The sequence below is a fragment of the Anopheles stephensi genome, chromosome X, assembly GCF_013141755.1.
Source record: "Anopheles stephensi strain Indian chromosome X, UCI_ANSTEP_V1.0, whole genome shotgun sequence".
Taxonomy (NCBI): domain Eukaryota; kingdom Metazoa; phylum Arthropoda; class Insecta; order Diptera; family Culicidae; genus Anopheles; species Anopheles stephensi.
In genome coordinates, this window is record NC_050201.1 from 7,451,627 (window position 1) to 7,468,071 (window position 16,445).

At 45.9% G+C, this 16,445-nt stretch overlaps 1 protein-coding gene across 3 annotated transcripts; it reads left to right on the plus strand.

The window, feature by feature from the left end:
- The first annotated feature begins 185 nt into the window (after positions 1-185).
- On the plus strand, positions 186-10,051 carry LOC118517380. Of its 3 annotated transcripts, none has more exons than XM_036063403.1 (8): positions 186-369; positions 1,078-1,347; positions 6,519-6,553; positions 6,631-6,769; positions 6,838-7,061; positions 7,583-7,726; positions 7,810-8,575; positions 8,655-10,051. In XM_036063403.1, exons 4-8 carry the CDS (start codon positions 6,702-6,704, stop codon positions 8,782-8,784), a joined length of 1,332 nt encoding a protein of 443 aa, XP_035919296.1. In that variant the 5' UTR covers positions 186-369; positions 1,078-1,347; positions 6,519-6,553; positions 6,631-6,701; the 3' UTR covers positions 8,785-10,051. The 3 variants fall into 3 exon arrangements, with proteins under 3 accessions (XP_035919296.1, XP_035919299.1, XP_035919297.1); XM_036063404.1 differs by having other exon boundaries at positions 197-314; XM_036063406.1 differs by lacking the exon at positions 1,078-1,347.
- Positions 10,052-16,445: the final 6,394 nt, after the last annotated feature.

Sequence of the window (16,445 nt, forward strand, 5' to 3'; positions counted from 1 at the left end):
ATTCAGCCTGACAGTCTCGCACCGTGTCTCACTTGATCCAGCGGTCGTATAAATGGTGCTTAACGTTTGCACTGACAGTAAAACGATATAAAATCCGGACCAACTGTCACTTTTCGATTCCGATTCGTGCCATCCCGCTCACACTAACGAACCTCTCGTCTGAATCTCTTTCCTCTCGTGCAGCACAGCACTGGCTCGATTCGTCTCTGCCGTTGTGCCTTCCGTGGTTGGTTTGGGGTTCGGTCGGTGTACCGCAAAAGAGGGAAACAGTTGCATTGTGACGGCCGGGCGGTTGAGCGTTTTCTTTCGAGGGGGTAAAAAAACCCGAACGTAAATTTTGCCGTTGTTTTGTTTGCTTCTGTTGCTTTCGTAAGTGTATTAATCATTCTTCGTCGTATCATTTTTGACCGTCGCTGTGTGTGTGTGTGTACGTTTGTTTATTGTGTAGTGTTTGTACTGCGGGACAGGATGTATCATTCGTCATCGATCGGGCACTTCCGATGTGGGTGAAATTGTAGCCAGTTTCGGGCCAACTGCAACTGCTCACCGCACACACAACCACACAAACGTTGTTTCACTTTTTTGCGTGGCGCACAGTGTATTGTCGGGTGCTGTTCGTAATACAAGTGTGTAAATGTGTCACGGTAGTGCGTCGGTGAAGAATTCGGTTCAGGAATGCGTTATTAATGTGCTGCAATAGATCGTACCAATCCCGTGCCCGCGACCCAGAGCAATAAGGTGTGTGCTGCAAGTACTAATACACGCACACACACACCCGTACGAAGGTGTCCCCTCGTATGGGAATCAGCTTGATGGGAAGCCCATAAAGCCATTCGCCGTCGCGCTAGTGTTGGTGGACCGAAACGATAAGTTTTTTTGTGTTGTGTGTGCGATTTAACCAGCAGAGCGCTACTGTTTACTGCCTTCTCTTTCCGCCCAATCAACTACCCGCACACAACCAGGCAAGCGCTCTCGCTCGCTCACACACACGAGCGTCATAAATTCACCGCTATCAACTGGCAGTGCCTTTCCACTCAACGATCATCATCATTACTCAAAGGAGCAACTGTATTGCAGGTGGACGACACGGCAGCGAATGTGTGTGTGTGCGTAGGTGTCAAATGATAACGCCAAGTGATAAGCTCAACAACACCATCGCACCCTGCACCAATCCACCCATACGCACCGGAACCGCTGGAAGAAAAACGAAATTAAATTAGCAAGACGAAAACGACGAACCCCCCCCCCCCTCCCCGCACACGATCCGATACCAGCTGGAACACGGATACGAAACACGCGAAAAAACATTAAAAAGACACTCCACATCAACACGCAGAGCGATCTGTGGTAAGTGCGGTCTAGTATGCATGGATGGGTGTGTATGTGTGTGTGTGTGCGAATACATTTTTCCTTTACCGCTGGTGGTAACGATCTTCCCATCCCTTTCCGGCGAGCTGTTTTTCCTTCCCCCACTCAAACTCCCCTCTCCCGCCCTCCCCGTTGACCACCCTTTAAAACCTTTTCCACCAAACCTACCATCTGTCGTTCACAAATGGGTCCGTGTTTATGGGTAACTTTTGTTTTTTTTTGTTCTCCATTTTACTTCCGTTCCCGGGTTGGGTTTCTTTGGGGGTTGAGGCGTGTAGGGAGGGGAGTGATTTTGTTTTCCCTTCGCCATCGCGGCAAGCTGCGATCACCAGCGACAGCGAACGTACGCCCAATGTGCTCGGTGGGAACATTTTGCTGCCTGTGACGATTGAGAGTTCTTTTTTGTTGTATTGTGGTTTTTTTTTTTATGTGAGAAGGAAAATGCAGTTTTCCTCTGTTGTTTTTTTATAAAGAAAATTTGAATCCTCCACGATCGAGGTTCATCTCGTTTCCCGTTTTTTTATGTTGCTGTTGTGTTTGATGTTTGCTGCTGCTTTCTTTTTCTTCTTGCCTCTTCCTCCCACCCAACCCTCCTGCAAAACCCTTTTCTCCACCCGATTGGGGAGCATAAAACATAAAAACAGTCCACTCTTTTCCCATCCCACTGCTGCTAAAAACTTCCACCAACCAGCACAAACAAAATCCGACGCCTCTCCTTGGGTGTTTAGGGGAGGGGGTGTGGTAGTGAAAATTGGAGCAGGGGGGGGGGGGGGGGGCGGTGGTTCACATTTATGTTAATGCAATTAAACTAGCCAACAGGCAGCATCGGCAAAACAAGGTGGAATGCAGTGTTGTGGTAGTTCGCTTACCAGCCCCCCCCCCCCCTCCCTTACCCACTGTGTTGGTAGTATGTCACCTGGCGGATAATTTTCACCAGCCTTTTTCCGCTCCGATAATTATGTCGTACGGTGGGGTTTTATTTTTTCTCATTCGTTTGCTGCTTTTCTTTCCGTATTTTCCTGCCCATGGGAAAAGGGTCAATTTGGCGATTTTGTGTTTGCGGTTTTTGGGCAGAGTTAGCTAGTTTTGGTTGTCAGGGGGGGTAGTTTTCTCTGCTTTTCGGGAGGAAGGATTTTCCAGTTCCAAGAGGGTGGAAAAATGTGTTTAGTAACGACCTCTTAAGGTCATGTCTGCTGTTTCTCTGGCTTACTAGACTTAATGATACCACGATGTTGGAGAGTCAGTCGTCATACTACGGGGGAACGGATCCGGATGGGATTTGAACCTTGGTCCTGTCATATGAAGACTGGCGCTGTTCTCGCCCGGCGCCCCTAAATGGACAGTAGTTGTAAAGTACAAATCAGTTGATTTTGGGATTCGTGTTTTACCAATAGTTACTCAGAATAATGCTTATACAGAATCAGTAGGATAGGTCAGGGAATGGCCAAGTCCAGCACTCGGTTCAAAGTCGACCTAGCTGATTTTATCCAGCAGCGTCACCTAATTTTGCTCTGACTCTGCGAGAGGATATTGGCAGGACTCACGCATATTCGAGTCTCGCAGGACTCGAGATCTCGTTCCAAAGATATCAGAGGTTTTAAAACGACACGAAGGATTTACTCTCCCAGTTTACGTGGTATCGGCTGGTCAGGGTAAAGCACGTCTTTTAGATATGACCTGATCTCCACACTGATCGCCTCCTGCCGAATGTGTGGATGACGAACACCTCTTTGGTCGGACATGAGTACGGCTTCTTCCTCATATGTCCCAGCCATCGTATCCTTCCGCCTTTGGCCACCATCAGGATAGTCCTTAGCACCAGCCGTTCGAACAGGGCGAGTGCATTGACGTCCTCTGCCAGCATATTCGAAGACTCGTGCTCGTAGAGGGGGGCGAGTGCTTTGTAGGAGTCTTCTGGATATCAGGAGTTTGTGGAGCTCACAGTAGGCATGAGTCCCCAGAACAATGCACCTTCGGATTGCACTGCTTGCGTTCTTATTCGACATTACGATCTTATCAAAATACTCTGCTTCTGAGTCGTACTCTATCACGGTCAGAGCATCCGGCATGCAGGTTAGTCTTCATCACATTGATCCTCAATCCAATCATATTGGACTCGTGTTTAAGTCGAGTCATCGATGTCATCAGCGAAGTCAAGGAATTGGAGAGACCGAGTGAGACCGTATGACGCCTTCCAGAGCGATCCTAGTGACACCATTCATTGTGACCCTCATCAACCGTACTAGCTTCCCAGGGAATCCGGCCTAGCTCAGTGCAATCTACGGTATCGTTTGACCTCCTTGAAGTCAATGAAGAGGTGGTTCTGATGTATCCCGAATTTCTAGAGGGTCAGTCGAAGTGTACTTGGACTTGGAGTGTAGTCGATTAGCCTCCAACAAATCCAGTTGGATAGCTCCCCGAAAAAAAAAATGCTATTGCTCTTATCTGAGGTTCAGCAGGCTAAAATCTAGTCAGGGAAATCCTGAGATGGCAGATACGAGATTGTAGTGTCAAGCAAGAAGAGTTTCAGCACACTATTCGTCAATATGCAGATCATAACTATCTCGATTATGACTATCCAATGATTTAGCTGCAGTTAAGTCTAGTAAGCCATTATAGCAGCCAGCAGAAAAATCGAACTGTAGAGTGGCATTGAGGCGTCCTGATGGTAGAGATATAGAGCAATACCGGCCGAGACATCACTCCGTACGTGGGACTGACTATCCAGCTACGGTTACAATTATGTCTGGGAAGCCAGAAATGGTGGACCAAGACCTATTGCAGGTACCAAAGAAGAGAGGCTCTACTCTCGGAAAAAGGAACTCACGTCCTCCGACCTGCTGGCTGACCTTGGACCACTGTGCGAAGAATGTTTAATGTAATTTGCATTTTAAGTTAATATGAAGCATGTGCGTGTAATTGAAAGTATTATAACACATTTTCATCAAGGAAACCGTGTCATTTATTGCCATGTAACGTGTTGATCAAGAAGGTTACGGTTGATCCGACCGGTGAAATACAAAAAAATGGAAAGCGCGGACCAAGCTTTGGACCATCCAACGAACCGTGACACGTCCTTGATTTCTTTTAACCGTTTTTGTTCATATCTTTTTAGATGCTCGATCGCTGTTAGAAATACGGAACGCTAAGAAGGGTTGAGATATATAAAAAAATAACCGGGAGCAAAACTCGATGGAAACGAATGGTGATTTTTCTACAACATCGATACAAACGCTCTACGCTGATACACCTACCATTTACGCCACATCCAACATTGAGGGGTTGGATGCGCCTCTACCGCGCGCTGAATAAAATGGCAAATGCACTTTAAACACCGCTGCAACGAACGTTTTCTATTGGATTAGTGGCGGTTTGCCTGCTGATGTAATGTGTGATGTACGTTCCGCGACATGGAGCGCGCCGACCGAAGCCTACTAGGCGAAGCGTAACCGCGCACAGGTCCACGGTCAATAATATCGGCGGTCGGTTTGCAGCCGACGCATATTATTAAACATTCGCACAACAGCAAACACTCGGTACGGCTCGCATGACGTTGGTGCGCATCGTTCCTGTTGACTATGCATTTATCGCTGCGTAACGGTACGCGCGTACCACCACCCGAGGTTAGGGGGGGGGGGGGGGGGGGTTTGCTCTATCCATTAAAGCGTTAAGAGTGGTAAGCGGTTCCGAGGCTCATTAGATAACAGTTTTACGCACCGGTCAATACACACGTGGATTAGTAGCCACACACTGAGTAGCAGGTGGGACGATTTTGTGGCTGGTGGATTAATGCTTACGGACGGATAGGGTTTAATTAATCGCTCCTTTGTACGGGCTTTAGTTACGTTTTTAGGAGAGTTACGTGTTGCCAGGACGTATTACACACTAGTGATGGGCGCGCGGAATCGATTCCGGATCCGGTTTTAATGTCAAGATCGAGATCAAGTCCAGAATCAAGTAAGGAACCAGATGCGGAATCAATCTTAATTACGATTCTTCTTCTTCCTTGACACTACAACCTCAGGAGGTCTCAGCCTGTTATTTCTGGCTTTTGTGTGACTTGATTTTGCCCTTAGCATAGTATACAAACCCGGTCCTGCCGTGTGAAGACCGGCTCCTATCATCATCTCGACCACCGGACCGCTCCTCAATTACGATTACGGAAAAAAAATTCAAGTAGAAAACTTTCTTATTTTTAACTTCTTCTTAACAAGATGTATAAATCATTATTATAGTGGGAATAACAACTCAGTAGCGTGAATTAAATCAGAGTGAATGAGTTATAATAGTGAGTTACATCTTATACTCACTCTTTAAGAGTTTATTCTTGAATAATGATTTAACTCTCCGTGCCGACTAGCCACTCACTCACTGCGTTTTAACTCACTCACCTCACTCATGAGTGAGTTAAAACTCAGTTGAAATAACTTTGCTAAGATTTAAGTCATTCATCCGCTACACGGAAGGATGGAGTTCCGTGTTAATACATCTTGACCACCAACACACTCAACACAGCAATAGACCCGGACCAACAATAGAACTGGACAAACACACCACAACCTCCACACATCTACAACCGAGCACGCCCGGGATAAGGCAAAATATCAGGGAGGAAATGCCTTGGTAATTTTTTTTTGTGAAGATTTGTATTTTTTTTGGCATTTTTAAATAAATAAAATAATAAATAATAAATAAATAATAAATAAATAAATAAATAAAATAAATAATTTAAGTCATTCAATCATTCTGATTCAGTTTGCACATCACTACAAGATACGTCAGAAAAGCATATTAAATTCGCGATCAACGCATAACGAGCACCTTTGTTAAATGAGCAACAGCTGTTTACGAGTGGTATCATTTGCCTTAAGAGTGGGAACATGCGTTTACTTACGTATGGTGTACACCCTACTTCGTTTTTTCACCCTTTTCGCAATCGATTCCCTTACCAGCGTGTACCGGCAAAGGGCCAATCTCCATCCCGATCAACAGTCACGCATTGTCCTTCCCGCGGGTCGGTTTGATTTGTTCGGATTTATTTTTCCAGTCCCAATTACTATCGATCTCATGGTATTTCTGGTTGTTTTTTTATTTCTTCCCTTCCTATATACTCTACGCTGCCCCATCGTATCAATCAAAACGACGTACAGAAACAGAAAGACTGACAACGAAAAGACACATCGAGGTAAGGCTTCCCACACAAACACATCCACTTCGAGACGTGCATGTTACTAATCTGCTTGTTTTTTTTCTATTTACCAGGAGGTATCAGGATAAAGCGATTCTTTTCCCTTTTTTTCCCCCGAATGAACGACACCTAGCGCAAACTTCTTATGATTGGTTGTATGCACGACGGGAACGACGCGGCGTGTCCTACATGCGGCACCTACTTACATCCTCAGTAAGCGCTCGACGCCAGCGTGTGTGCGTTTGAAATGACGTTAACGTAGGCTTCCTTTCGTTGCACAGTAAATCAGTAGAATCGGACTCCGACGACGAATCTACCACAATGGATGACAGTAACACCTCGTTTCCCGGGCCATCCGCGCGCCCCTATCCCACCCCGAACCCGCCCGCACCGTACTCGTCCGATCGGCCACCGTCCGCCAGCCAGGGAGGTAGCATCGTGGAGGAGAATGCGGTACTGCTCGAGGAAAATCGGAAGCTAACGCGTAGTTTGCTGGAACTGCAAGGTACGATCGTACGTGACGTTTGAGCTACTAGTGATGGGGGATCGTGTGGCTGTTCCGTGGATCGACCCGGAGGCGTGTTCATCACTATGGGGATCGAGTTCGATCCGGGGGGTGTAACGAGTTAATCGGTGAACCTACAAATTGACCAGAACTTTAAAAACCCCATGGGTCGAATCAGACTCGTTGGACCCACGGGTCAGCTGGAACTTGTTGGAACTGTTCCGGTTCGCTTACAGTTAGCTCCGACCCGGTAGATTCAGGTCGACCCGTGGGTGAAACGAGTTCGGGATCGGGCGGTCCAACAACAAGAGGCGGTACAAGAGGTTTGAATAAATCTCTCAAACTCCTTGCACCTACCCGAACTCGTTGGAACTGCGAGTCCCAATTCTGTGACTCCAGGTCGCTTACGATTCGCTCTGATCCGGTAGGTTCCGGTCGATCCGCCCATCACTAGTTTGGAACCTTCGTATGTCTGTGTGCTTTTGTGCGCTGTGTTATCATGTCTCTCTTGGTGTCTGCAGTGGAAACGGAACGGCTAAAGCAGCAGCAGAATCTCCTGTCCGGGTTGGGCCGGCGTCGGGACAGCCTGAGCGGGCTAAGCTCCACCAGCCAACCGATCGGCAGCATGGGCCAAAACAGTCCCGCACCATCGTACCGGTCGACGGGTATGAAAAGTGCAGCGAGCTTCCCTTGGGGGAAGCACTTTTGCTAAAGCTAGCCTGGCATTTTCATTCCCTTCCATTGACAGGCAACTACACCTCCGGCATCGTAGCGGACGTGGTACGCGAGATACGGGACATTTGTCGCGTGCGGGAAGATGCCACGTTCGAGCGGTTGCGCAATCTGCAGGAAAATCACATGTGGTCGATCAACGATACGCTGCAGCGGTTGGCGAAGGATGTGGACGCGATGCAGAAGTCGGTCAGCGCGGCACGGATCGATCTGGAAAAGCTGACCGGGCGTGTGCTGCAGCTGGAGAGCATCGTGCTACCGCAGGCAGCAGTTTGTCTTGCCGGTGCGCAACATAATCACACGCTGCCAATGTCCCCGATGCCACTGTTCGGTGGGAATGTACAGCAGGCCCTGTTACTTCAGCAGTTACAGCACCAGCAATCGAACTCCACCCAACAGCAACAGCAGCAACAGCAGCAACAACATTCCCCACAAACGGTACCACCTTCCCAGCAACAGTTTCATGCGTACGGTGTGACCGATCGGTCACCGCCGAACAGTGGCGGTTGTGCCACCGGCAACAGCACCGGCAACGGTGTCAAGTCGGGCAGCAGCCTTCCGTCGATGCTGCGGCTTAACTACGGACGTACCGAGGAACTGTTCGGTTGTGATGGGGTAGCGGTCGAGCTGGGTAATGGTAATTCGAGCGGCTCGAGCACGACCGCCTCCGTCCATGAGGCTTCCTCCCGCGTGCTGATGCTGGAAAAGGGCGAGGTGGAGCTGAGACGCGATCTGCAGGATGCGATAGCGGCCAAGAACGAACAGTCCAAAAGGATTGCCTAGTAAGCAATTTGGGACCGCTTGGGGAAGATTCTTCTTCTTTATGAACTGTTTGTTTTTTTCGGTCTTCTCTTTCTACAGCCTACAAAAAGTTGTAATGGCGTTGCAGCAGAAGGTTGACTCGCAGTCGACGGACGCACCGAATGCGGGTGCCGGTAGCAGCAACAACATCAGCGGCATTGGCGTGATCGGCCCGGTGACCGATCTGTAAATACTGTGCCATATACACACACATACATTTTACATTCTTTCCTCCCCCCCCCCCCCCATTTACCGGCCCCTCCTCTTCCGATCCCTTCCCTATTTATAATCACATTGCGTAGGTTAACACGTCGTACTACAAAATCGTACCAACACACGGGGTCAGGGCTATGAAAGCGGAAAAAAAGAGAGCTGGAAGGGAGTTCTATTCGGGTCCACGCACCCAGATAGAAGCAAATCGATCGAATGGGGCAGAAAGATTCCACCAATAAGTTAACTTACGGGTAAAATGCCTTACAAGTGTTCGGAAGCGCAACCGTTGCAACCGGTACTTAACCTAGAAAAGACAGGTTCAGAAACTAAATGAAAGAATGGGTGTGTGTGTGTTTTTTACCACAAAAACAAAACCAGAGAAGTAACATCGAGCTGGAGGACTGTAATTTATGTAAGAGCATTAGGATTCGTTGTCAACAGTTTGACACGCTGACGTGGAGGCTACTCAGAGAGTATCGAGAGGTTGCAGAAATTATCTATTTACTATTTTTTTCTCTTTCCTGGTTTGTTAAAAGTCCTCCGAAAAAAACTACTTTCACTCATCAACGATCCACAACCTCAGCTCAGGATATGCATCTGTAGGTGAAAGGGTAGAAAAACGTTTCCGGAAACGAAAATGCTCCTAATGGCAAGTACAGCTAATTATCCAATCGAACCGTATAAAGGCGTTCCTCATTAGAGTAGTACGGATGCTGTCCAGAACAAGAGCTATTGGTTCGTTTTACAACTTAGCAACACACACATCGATTGACCATTATTGGATATGATTTTGGAAGCAACTCGATACAAACAAAAAAAATCCTCCCAAACAGTACGAGATATTCGTGTAGAAACACCACGAGTTTTTTTTCCTGAACACACTATTTTAACAACCTAAACCTAGACGCCAGAAATGTTTGCAAAACCAGCGGTGGCCTTAAAAAGCGAAAAAAGCAACAGTTACACAACATCGGAGAGGTGTGGAAAAGCGATCGAAAGAATGGTATAAGTTACCGCGAGCAGTAAGAATAAGTGGGAATCCTGGGAAATCCTCCCAGGACGAACCCAAGCGTAGCGAGATTATTTCGTAACGTAGCAACTTAGTGATGAGCGGAAGTGTTAATATGCGGATCAACATGTTACTGACTTTTACACAACACCCGATCCATACCAATATATGATAGATAGCGTTTAGTGAGAAGAGAGTTCGAATAAACTATTTATGATTGCAGATGTTCATGAAACGTGCAAAACGGAAAGCAACCGTTGAGTAAATAAGCTTGCAGATAGCTTGATGATCTTTTCGTATCGTTGGAAAATTATCACAAAAATAGGTAAATCGTGAAATTTGCTACGAGACGTATGAAGTCTCGTTGAAATAGAAGGTCCAAAAAATCCCGACGTAATGGCCTTGTTGCCGTCCAGGTTTCCTCCTCTAGGAATCCTCAACTAACCTTTCCTCCAAAGACAAAATATTGGAAGTCCTCCTCTAATTAGGGCACGAAGTCCTCCGGGTGGGTCGGTGGTAGAGGCGACAACGGTGCCGGTCTTCATACGACAGGACCTGTGTGAGGGCTGGCTATCCAACTACCTGGTATCATTAAGTCTAGTAAGTCAGAACTCTCAGTCCAATCGGGACCTCTTCTTGGATTTAAAGACTTCCGTTCTGCTGTCGGCCATGTCATGATTAACTAGACTGAATATTACTACGTAGTTGGATAGCCAGGCGTCACTAAGGAGGACCTGATCCGTATGGGATTCTATTACTGGTGAAGACCAATGCTTAGCTCCTCATGCCGAACAAGTGTGGTCCGAAGAGCAGCAGAAGGAAGCCCCTGGTAAACGATGGGAACAGTGTCGGCAGTAGGTCCAGGGTAGGTTCAGCACCAGATATACGAGGACGGAAGCGAACGGAGACGAGCAGAACAACCGCGATCGCCTGGTTTGCAGACGAGGAGATTAATCCCGGACATATCGTCTTGGGTAAATCGTAAGCACGAAGAAATTGATTTCTTTATCACCCAACCCTTTACAGCACGTTCGGACACAGCACGAGATCGGGTAGCAGAGCACCACCCGCCTGATGATGGAAAATCTGGCAGCGGAAATGTGTGCCAGCCGCATGGATCATCTTCTGAACCCTCCAAGAGAGGTGGAATGAGGAAAGGCCACCTTCAGGCTTCAAGACGGCGACAGCAACGACGACGATGGAACAACGAGCAAGCGGGACAACAACAGTAGCTCCCATCGCAACCGCAACACAGGACAACTACAGACAACAGACAACTACGAAGCCACGGAGCAGCAGCAGCTGCGGCGGAAACAAGAAAGAACGTTCTACGTTTATTGCCTTTTTTGCCGTTCTACGAACGTACCAGAACGTTTACTGCCAATTTTGAAGCTTTCTGTCCTACATTAAAGCAAAGCAAAACAAAACAATGAAACACAAACGTTGACTCTGACCTCTTGACCGCAGCGGACATTTAAACTCCACAGTACAACATCAACTGAACAGCCAAAATTTTGATTGCATACTTTCAGGCGTTGAACAATTATTATTTGACAAATCAGCTTTCAAAACGCAACGTGGTGTTGTATAATCGATTCTATTGAACGGTAAACGAATACCAAAGGGTGAATGAACACATTGAACAGCAACCGAGGTCGTTTACTGAGATTGAGTCATGCGGGGCTGTCATGGCAATAAAACTTCAAGCCGGTGACGGTAGGGAACGCGATTCCACCGGCGAGTCGGGAATGGGCTGATTAGTTACGCTTAACTCACAGTTCAGTAGGTCCTAAACGTATGGGAAACAAGCAGAGGAAGGGGAAGCTGCATCAGCTGCATTTGTTCGATAACTTTGGCTTCGTTGGACATGGCCATGGGGATGGTCCGAGGTGGCCGAAACGATATCGGAGCGCCGGTGGGTTCGAATCCCACCTGGACCGGCACGCTCGTACGCGCATGACTTGACTATCCCCGCTACGGGGTATAATCAAAGTCACAGACTTCAGTTGTGCCAAACCTGAGTAAAGCAGAATTCTACTTTACCCAGTTCAGGCCAGCCAACTGAGCTGACTGATGTGAGGGAGTTTGTGTGTCAGCACAGAAGGCTGTGAGAGATGCACACAGCTCTCGACAGCCAACTGAACTGACGATCGAGCCGTGCGCCGATCGCCCTTTTATAGTCCGGCGGAGCCAGCCAGCCACCAACACATACACATACGAGTAGTGACAAATCAATGCAAAAATCATAGAATTATAAAAAAAATAACGGAAGAAAATACCAACACGAGCGTGCGGGCTGAACTGATGGTACGCAAACAATCACGGATAAGAAAGATGCTATCGAAGAACAAAAACATCAACAATTATAAAAATAATAACAAAAAGCTTATAGAAAATGTGAAAAATATGTTTGTTCTAAATTAAATTTTTTAATTAATTGTGAAACAAAAAATAATATTTTTTTATTTTTTTTGTCAGTTATTTTAAAATTATTTTACTAAATTGTCAAACCAAATCTTTCAACAACAAAAGTGCAAAAATAAATTAAAGTCCTATAAATCTGAAAAATTTTGGTATTGAGAGTAACTTATACGAACTCTACTTTTTGTATTTTGTTTTTTTGTTGTCAAACAATCAGTTTGTTCCTGTAAATATGTCAAGGTCTGTTTCGTAATTATTTGTTTTGATTTTGTTTCTTTTCGTCTTCAGTGTTCAGACGGGACCCCAGGGGAGCGCAAGGATCGTAAAACATTAACACCACACGTCAGACGCGGCTGGCTGTGGAATTTGCATAATTGCAACAGTATAATTGTAATTGCTTTATTTTCAAGTGCAATAACTGCGCCAGCATTTTCCTAATTGCATTGTTGGAGTATCTTCTTTAAGTGTTGAAGTCTTTAGAGTAATATTATCTTGGGTATTTTATGAAAGTACAATTAATATTAAGACTCGTTTTACGAAAAATAGTGCAAAAAAACGAGTCTTCTTCCTCTTCTTCTTCTTTATATTAAATTTGTGGAAAAGTTTTTTCTTCCTGTCTTTGCTCACTTTAGTTGACTTTATTTTATCGAAAGCTGGGATAATCGGCTCCAGCGGTGGAGACGGCCCCGTCCGGACGGGATTCGATACCCGGGTTGTATAAAGAATCCGGCTTCAAAACACCTCTTGCAAATGGCGGTAACAAAAAAATCTGCTCCACGACCAGCAATTACTTATCCAGAGTCTTGCCTGTGTGAGGAACTCTCGACAGCTCCGAACTGTCTTAGTAAGTGATCGCCGACGATCGTTCCAAGAATCGATCACCTGTTTATAGGCCAGCTGAGTCAGCCAGTCAAAAATTAAGGTAAGAAAAAATTTAATCTTATCTCATTTAATAAAAAAATCCACAATAAATTGTGAGCTTGGTAAATGAAAAAAATGAAATGATAAAAATTTAAATAAAAATATTAAATAAAATAAAGAAGCAAAATTGTGAGCAACACTTAAATAAAACATTTGACAATACGGCATCTGTTCGTAGTAAGTAAAAAAATTATAATTATTTAAAAAAACATAATAGAGACTTATTAAAAAAAATATCTCGAAGTGTATGGAGTCATTATGGAGTCATATTGAGTAAGCGTTAAGAAAATGGTAAAGAATGTAGATCGAGCAATGGGTAACACATGTTCCCGACACAGATTTATTCTCCGACGGTTGCCGTAAGCTTGGAGAAGCCTGTCGAAAAAGAAAAGGCAAGCAAAAAAAAAAGGCATCAAATTTTTGTCTAAAGTCTGTGAGCTCTACGATGGTCAAAATCATGTAGAATCCTTATTTGATTGTGGACATTCAGTAGAAGTTCATCTGAATAGTTGAAACTCGTTTTGATCTTCAAAAGGCTGAAAGAAATGAAGCATTACAGTCATGAAAATGCTTCTCTCCACTCTTCCAAACACATTGAGTCACATCGCTGAAGCTGAGGCGAAGTCAGCGTCACGTCAGAATCGGGAGCAGGCATCAGATTTTATTGCGGATCGAATTGCAGTTAATGACACTGGGTAAACGTGTTGGAATGTTGGTCAAAGTTGAACATGACGTTACTGTGTTCTAATAGTAACACATCTGCTTACTGATAGCAAATGGTTCTATGTTAAAAAATTAATTAAATTTTTGGCTTAACGACCTCTTAAGATCATGCCTGCCATGCCTGGCTCACTAGAATCAACAATACCGCATAATTGGATATAGGCAGTCCTCACTATGGGCGAACAGCCCAGATGGGATTTGCTGTGTTAAAACCGCCGTCACTGTCGTATCTACATGGAGTGTTTCAAAGGAAATGTTTCATGGATAGGCATCGGCTTCTTGGTCCACTTCCGCGGGCCAAGTGGTCACGATGAATCCTACATAATCCAGCTCAAAGAATCCGAGGATCGCGACAGGATCCTTGATCTGGGTACCTTCTTAAGGTCCCCTTCTCTCATCTTTGTCCAGGGAATCGAGAAGAACCACCTGTCGTCTTCTATGAGCAGTACAAAGACCTTTCTTTTAAGCTGCGAATCAGAGTCGCCAGGTTCCAGGTTATAACTACCTACCGATAGCTGATGTGACGTGAAGAAGATTCCACTCTGCAAGATTTCGATTGTCGAAAAATAAGATCACACAAACGCACACACATTGCTTGAATACCATTGAGAAGAGGATACATACAAAATACTGGTTTATTAGTTTTGGTTTCATGATTTCCATAGAGTTTGTTTGTCAACTGTCCGTACAGTGTGCGGGCTGAAACACTGAAACATATTAACGCAACATTTTCTTCTCTTTTGGTGCAATATCTCGCCCACGTGTTGAAGAAGACCCGGAAGGATTCTAGTTGGTATCGATTTTCTTTCGATGGTTAATATTCTTCTATTTTTTTTTCTGAATTTTGTCAAAGTTTTAAACTTTTTCGGGCCAGACCTTCTGGTAAACATCAAATGCACGGCGAGACTTGCCCTGCCGAGAATATGAATAGTGTGTATCGGATTTTAAGTTATTTGCTGGATCGCTGTAAACGGCGTGCGCTGGATCTATACAACTTTCCGTCTGTCGTCCATTATCACGGAGGCGCTGACCATGTAGTTTGACTATTACTTGTTGATGATGCGACACAGACCATTGATCCATCCCGGGGGACCGCATCCTCTAAAATCGGACCAAAATGGGACACGTTGGCGCTATGCACAGAGGTCGGCACCCTTACGCAACTCTATTTATCGACATCAGCCTTTTGTCACTAATTTAGTTGATCGGTTTTTGTTTGTTTGTTAAATTCTAGCAGCATAAAACGGGAGATTAGATTAGCTTAACTGTTGTACGGCAACGAGCCATCGTATATAGGTAGCGCCATCTTTCTTATCTAGCTCGTAGTGTTTCAAATACTCTCTGCTCTGTACCTTCCATTTTCGCGCACAGTGGGAAGGGAAACACAGTGTCACACATTAACCGCGGATGCATCAGCTTCTTCTCTCTAGCGTGCCTGTTCGTTCCGATTCGTTCGTGAAAGAAAGGATGAAACACTCTCACTGCTATCGGCGAAGGAAGAAGGAATACACATTTGCAGGGTTCGCCGGCGACCAGCAATCATCTTTGCAGGACTCGCTGTCAGCACCAGACACCCCATGAGTTGAGTAGTATTTTACGTTCTCTCCATCTTCGTCTGGATCGCTCGAAAAAGGGGATCTCCAATGAAAACCGAGATGTGGTGTGTACTACACGCTGTGGTAATGGATTCTTGTGCGGACGGATGGATGGATGGACGTACGGATCCGGAAGCAAAGTTGGTGATGAGTTGGTAAAAGACGTTTCAGGTATGTCGATAGTGGGTGTAAATATAGCAAATTGATTTTTGTTCTCCCTCACTTATATCAACAAATCTTCACTTCCCCAAATGCCAGGACGTGCAACGGGCCCTATCCCGGGAGATCGGATGAGGACGGTACCGCAACACCAGCACCGTCGTCAGCCTGTTCGTCCGCAATCGGCATGTCCTCGGCCGCAACCGCAAGCTCCTCGTTCGTCTCCATGATGATCAGTTCGATGCACTGGTTGGGACCGTTCCTCCATTCACCGTCACCGCCACCATTCTGACAGGTGCGTCGCTTCCGTTGACCACCGACCGGCCCGCCATTACCGCCATTAGCTGACCGTCCTTGGAGCGTGGCCCGTGCAGCACCGGCACCACCGATTCCACCACCAAATAGCTTGCCGGTGCCGGTGACGGGTGCGCTCTAGTCGTAGTTCTGCTGGTATCACCGTAGCAGGGACGTCTCGGTCGACTGTACCTGGAAAAGTTATAACGGAAGTGGGCTCTCAGTACAGTTAGGAGGCATTCAAATCTTATTTTTTGTGTTCATGTAAAAAGGCATATGAACTAAGGCGTAAAAAGGCATATGAACTGGGAACAGGTCCAATGAGAATAACGAGAGAGAGTGAAGATGCTTCTCTGTAGGATGCTGTTAGCTATACTAGGTGTGTTAGATAGCTTATCTAACCATACTAATTATGGCCTGACCTTGCTTATGTATAAAGGATATCAGACTGGAACGGACAACAGGAAGGAGCAGCCCTTCAGAATGGTATCTTCACAACACACTGTAGTCTGATAA

Coding starts and splice junctions, on each gene's coding strand:
- LOC118517380 (XM_036063403.1), top strand. CDS start 6,702: ATGATTGGTTGTATGCACGACGGGAACGACGCGGCGTGTCCTACATGC. Junction 6,770..6,837: donor GGCACCTACTTACATCCTCA/GTAAGCGCTCGA, acceptor TTCGTTGCACAG/TAAATCAGTAGAATCGGACT. Junction 8,576..8,654: donor CAGTCCAAAAGGATTGCCTA/GTAAGCAATTTG, acceptor CTCTTTCTACAG/CCTACAAAAAGTTGTAATGG.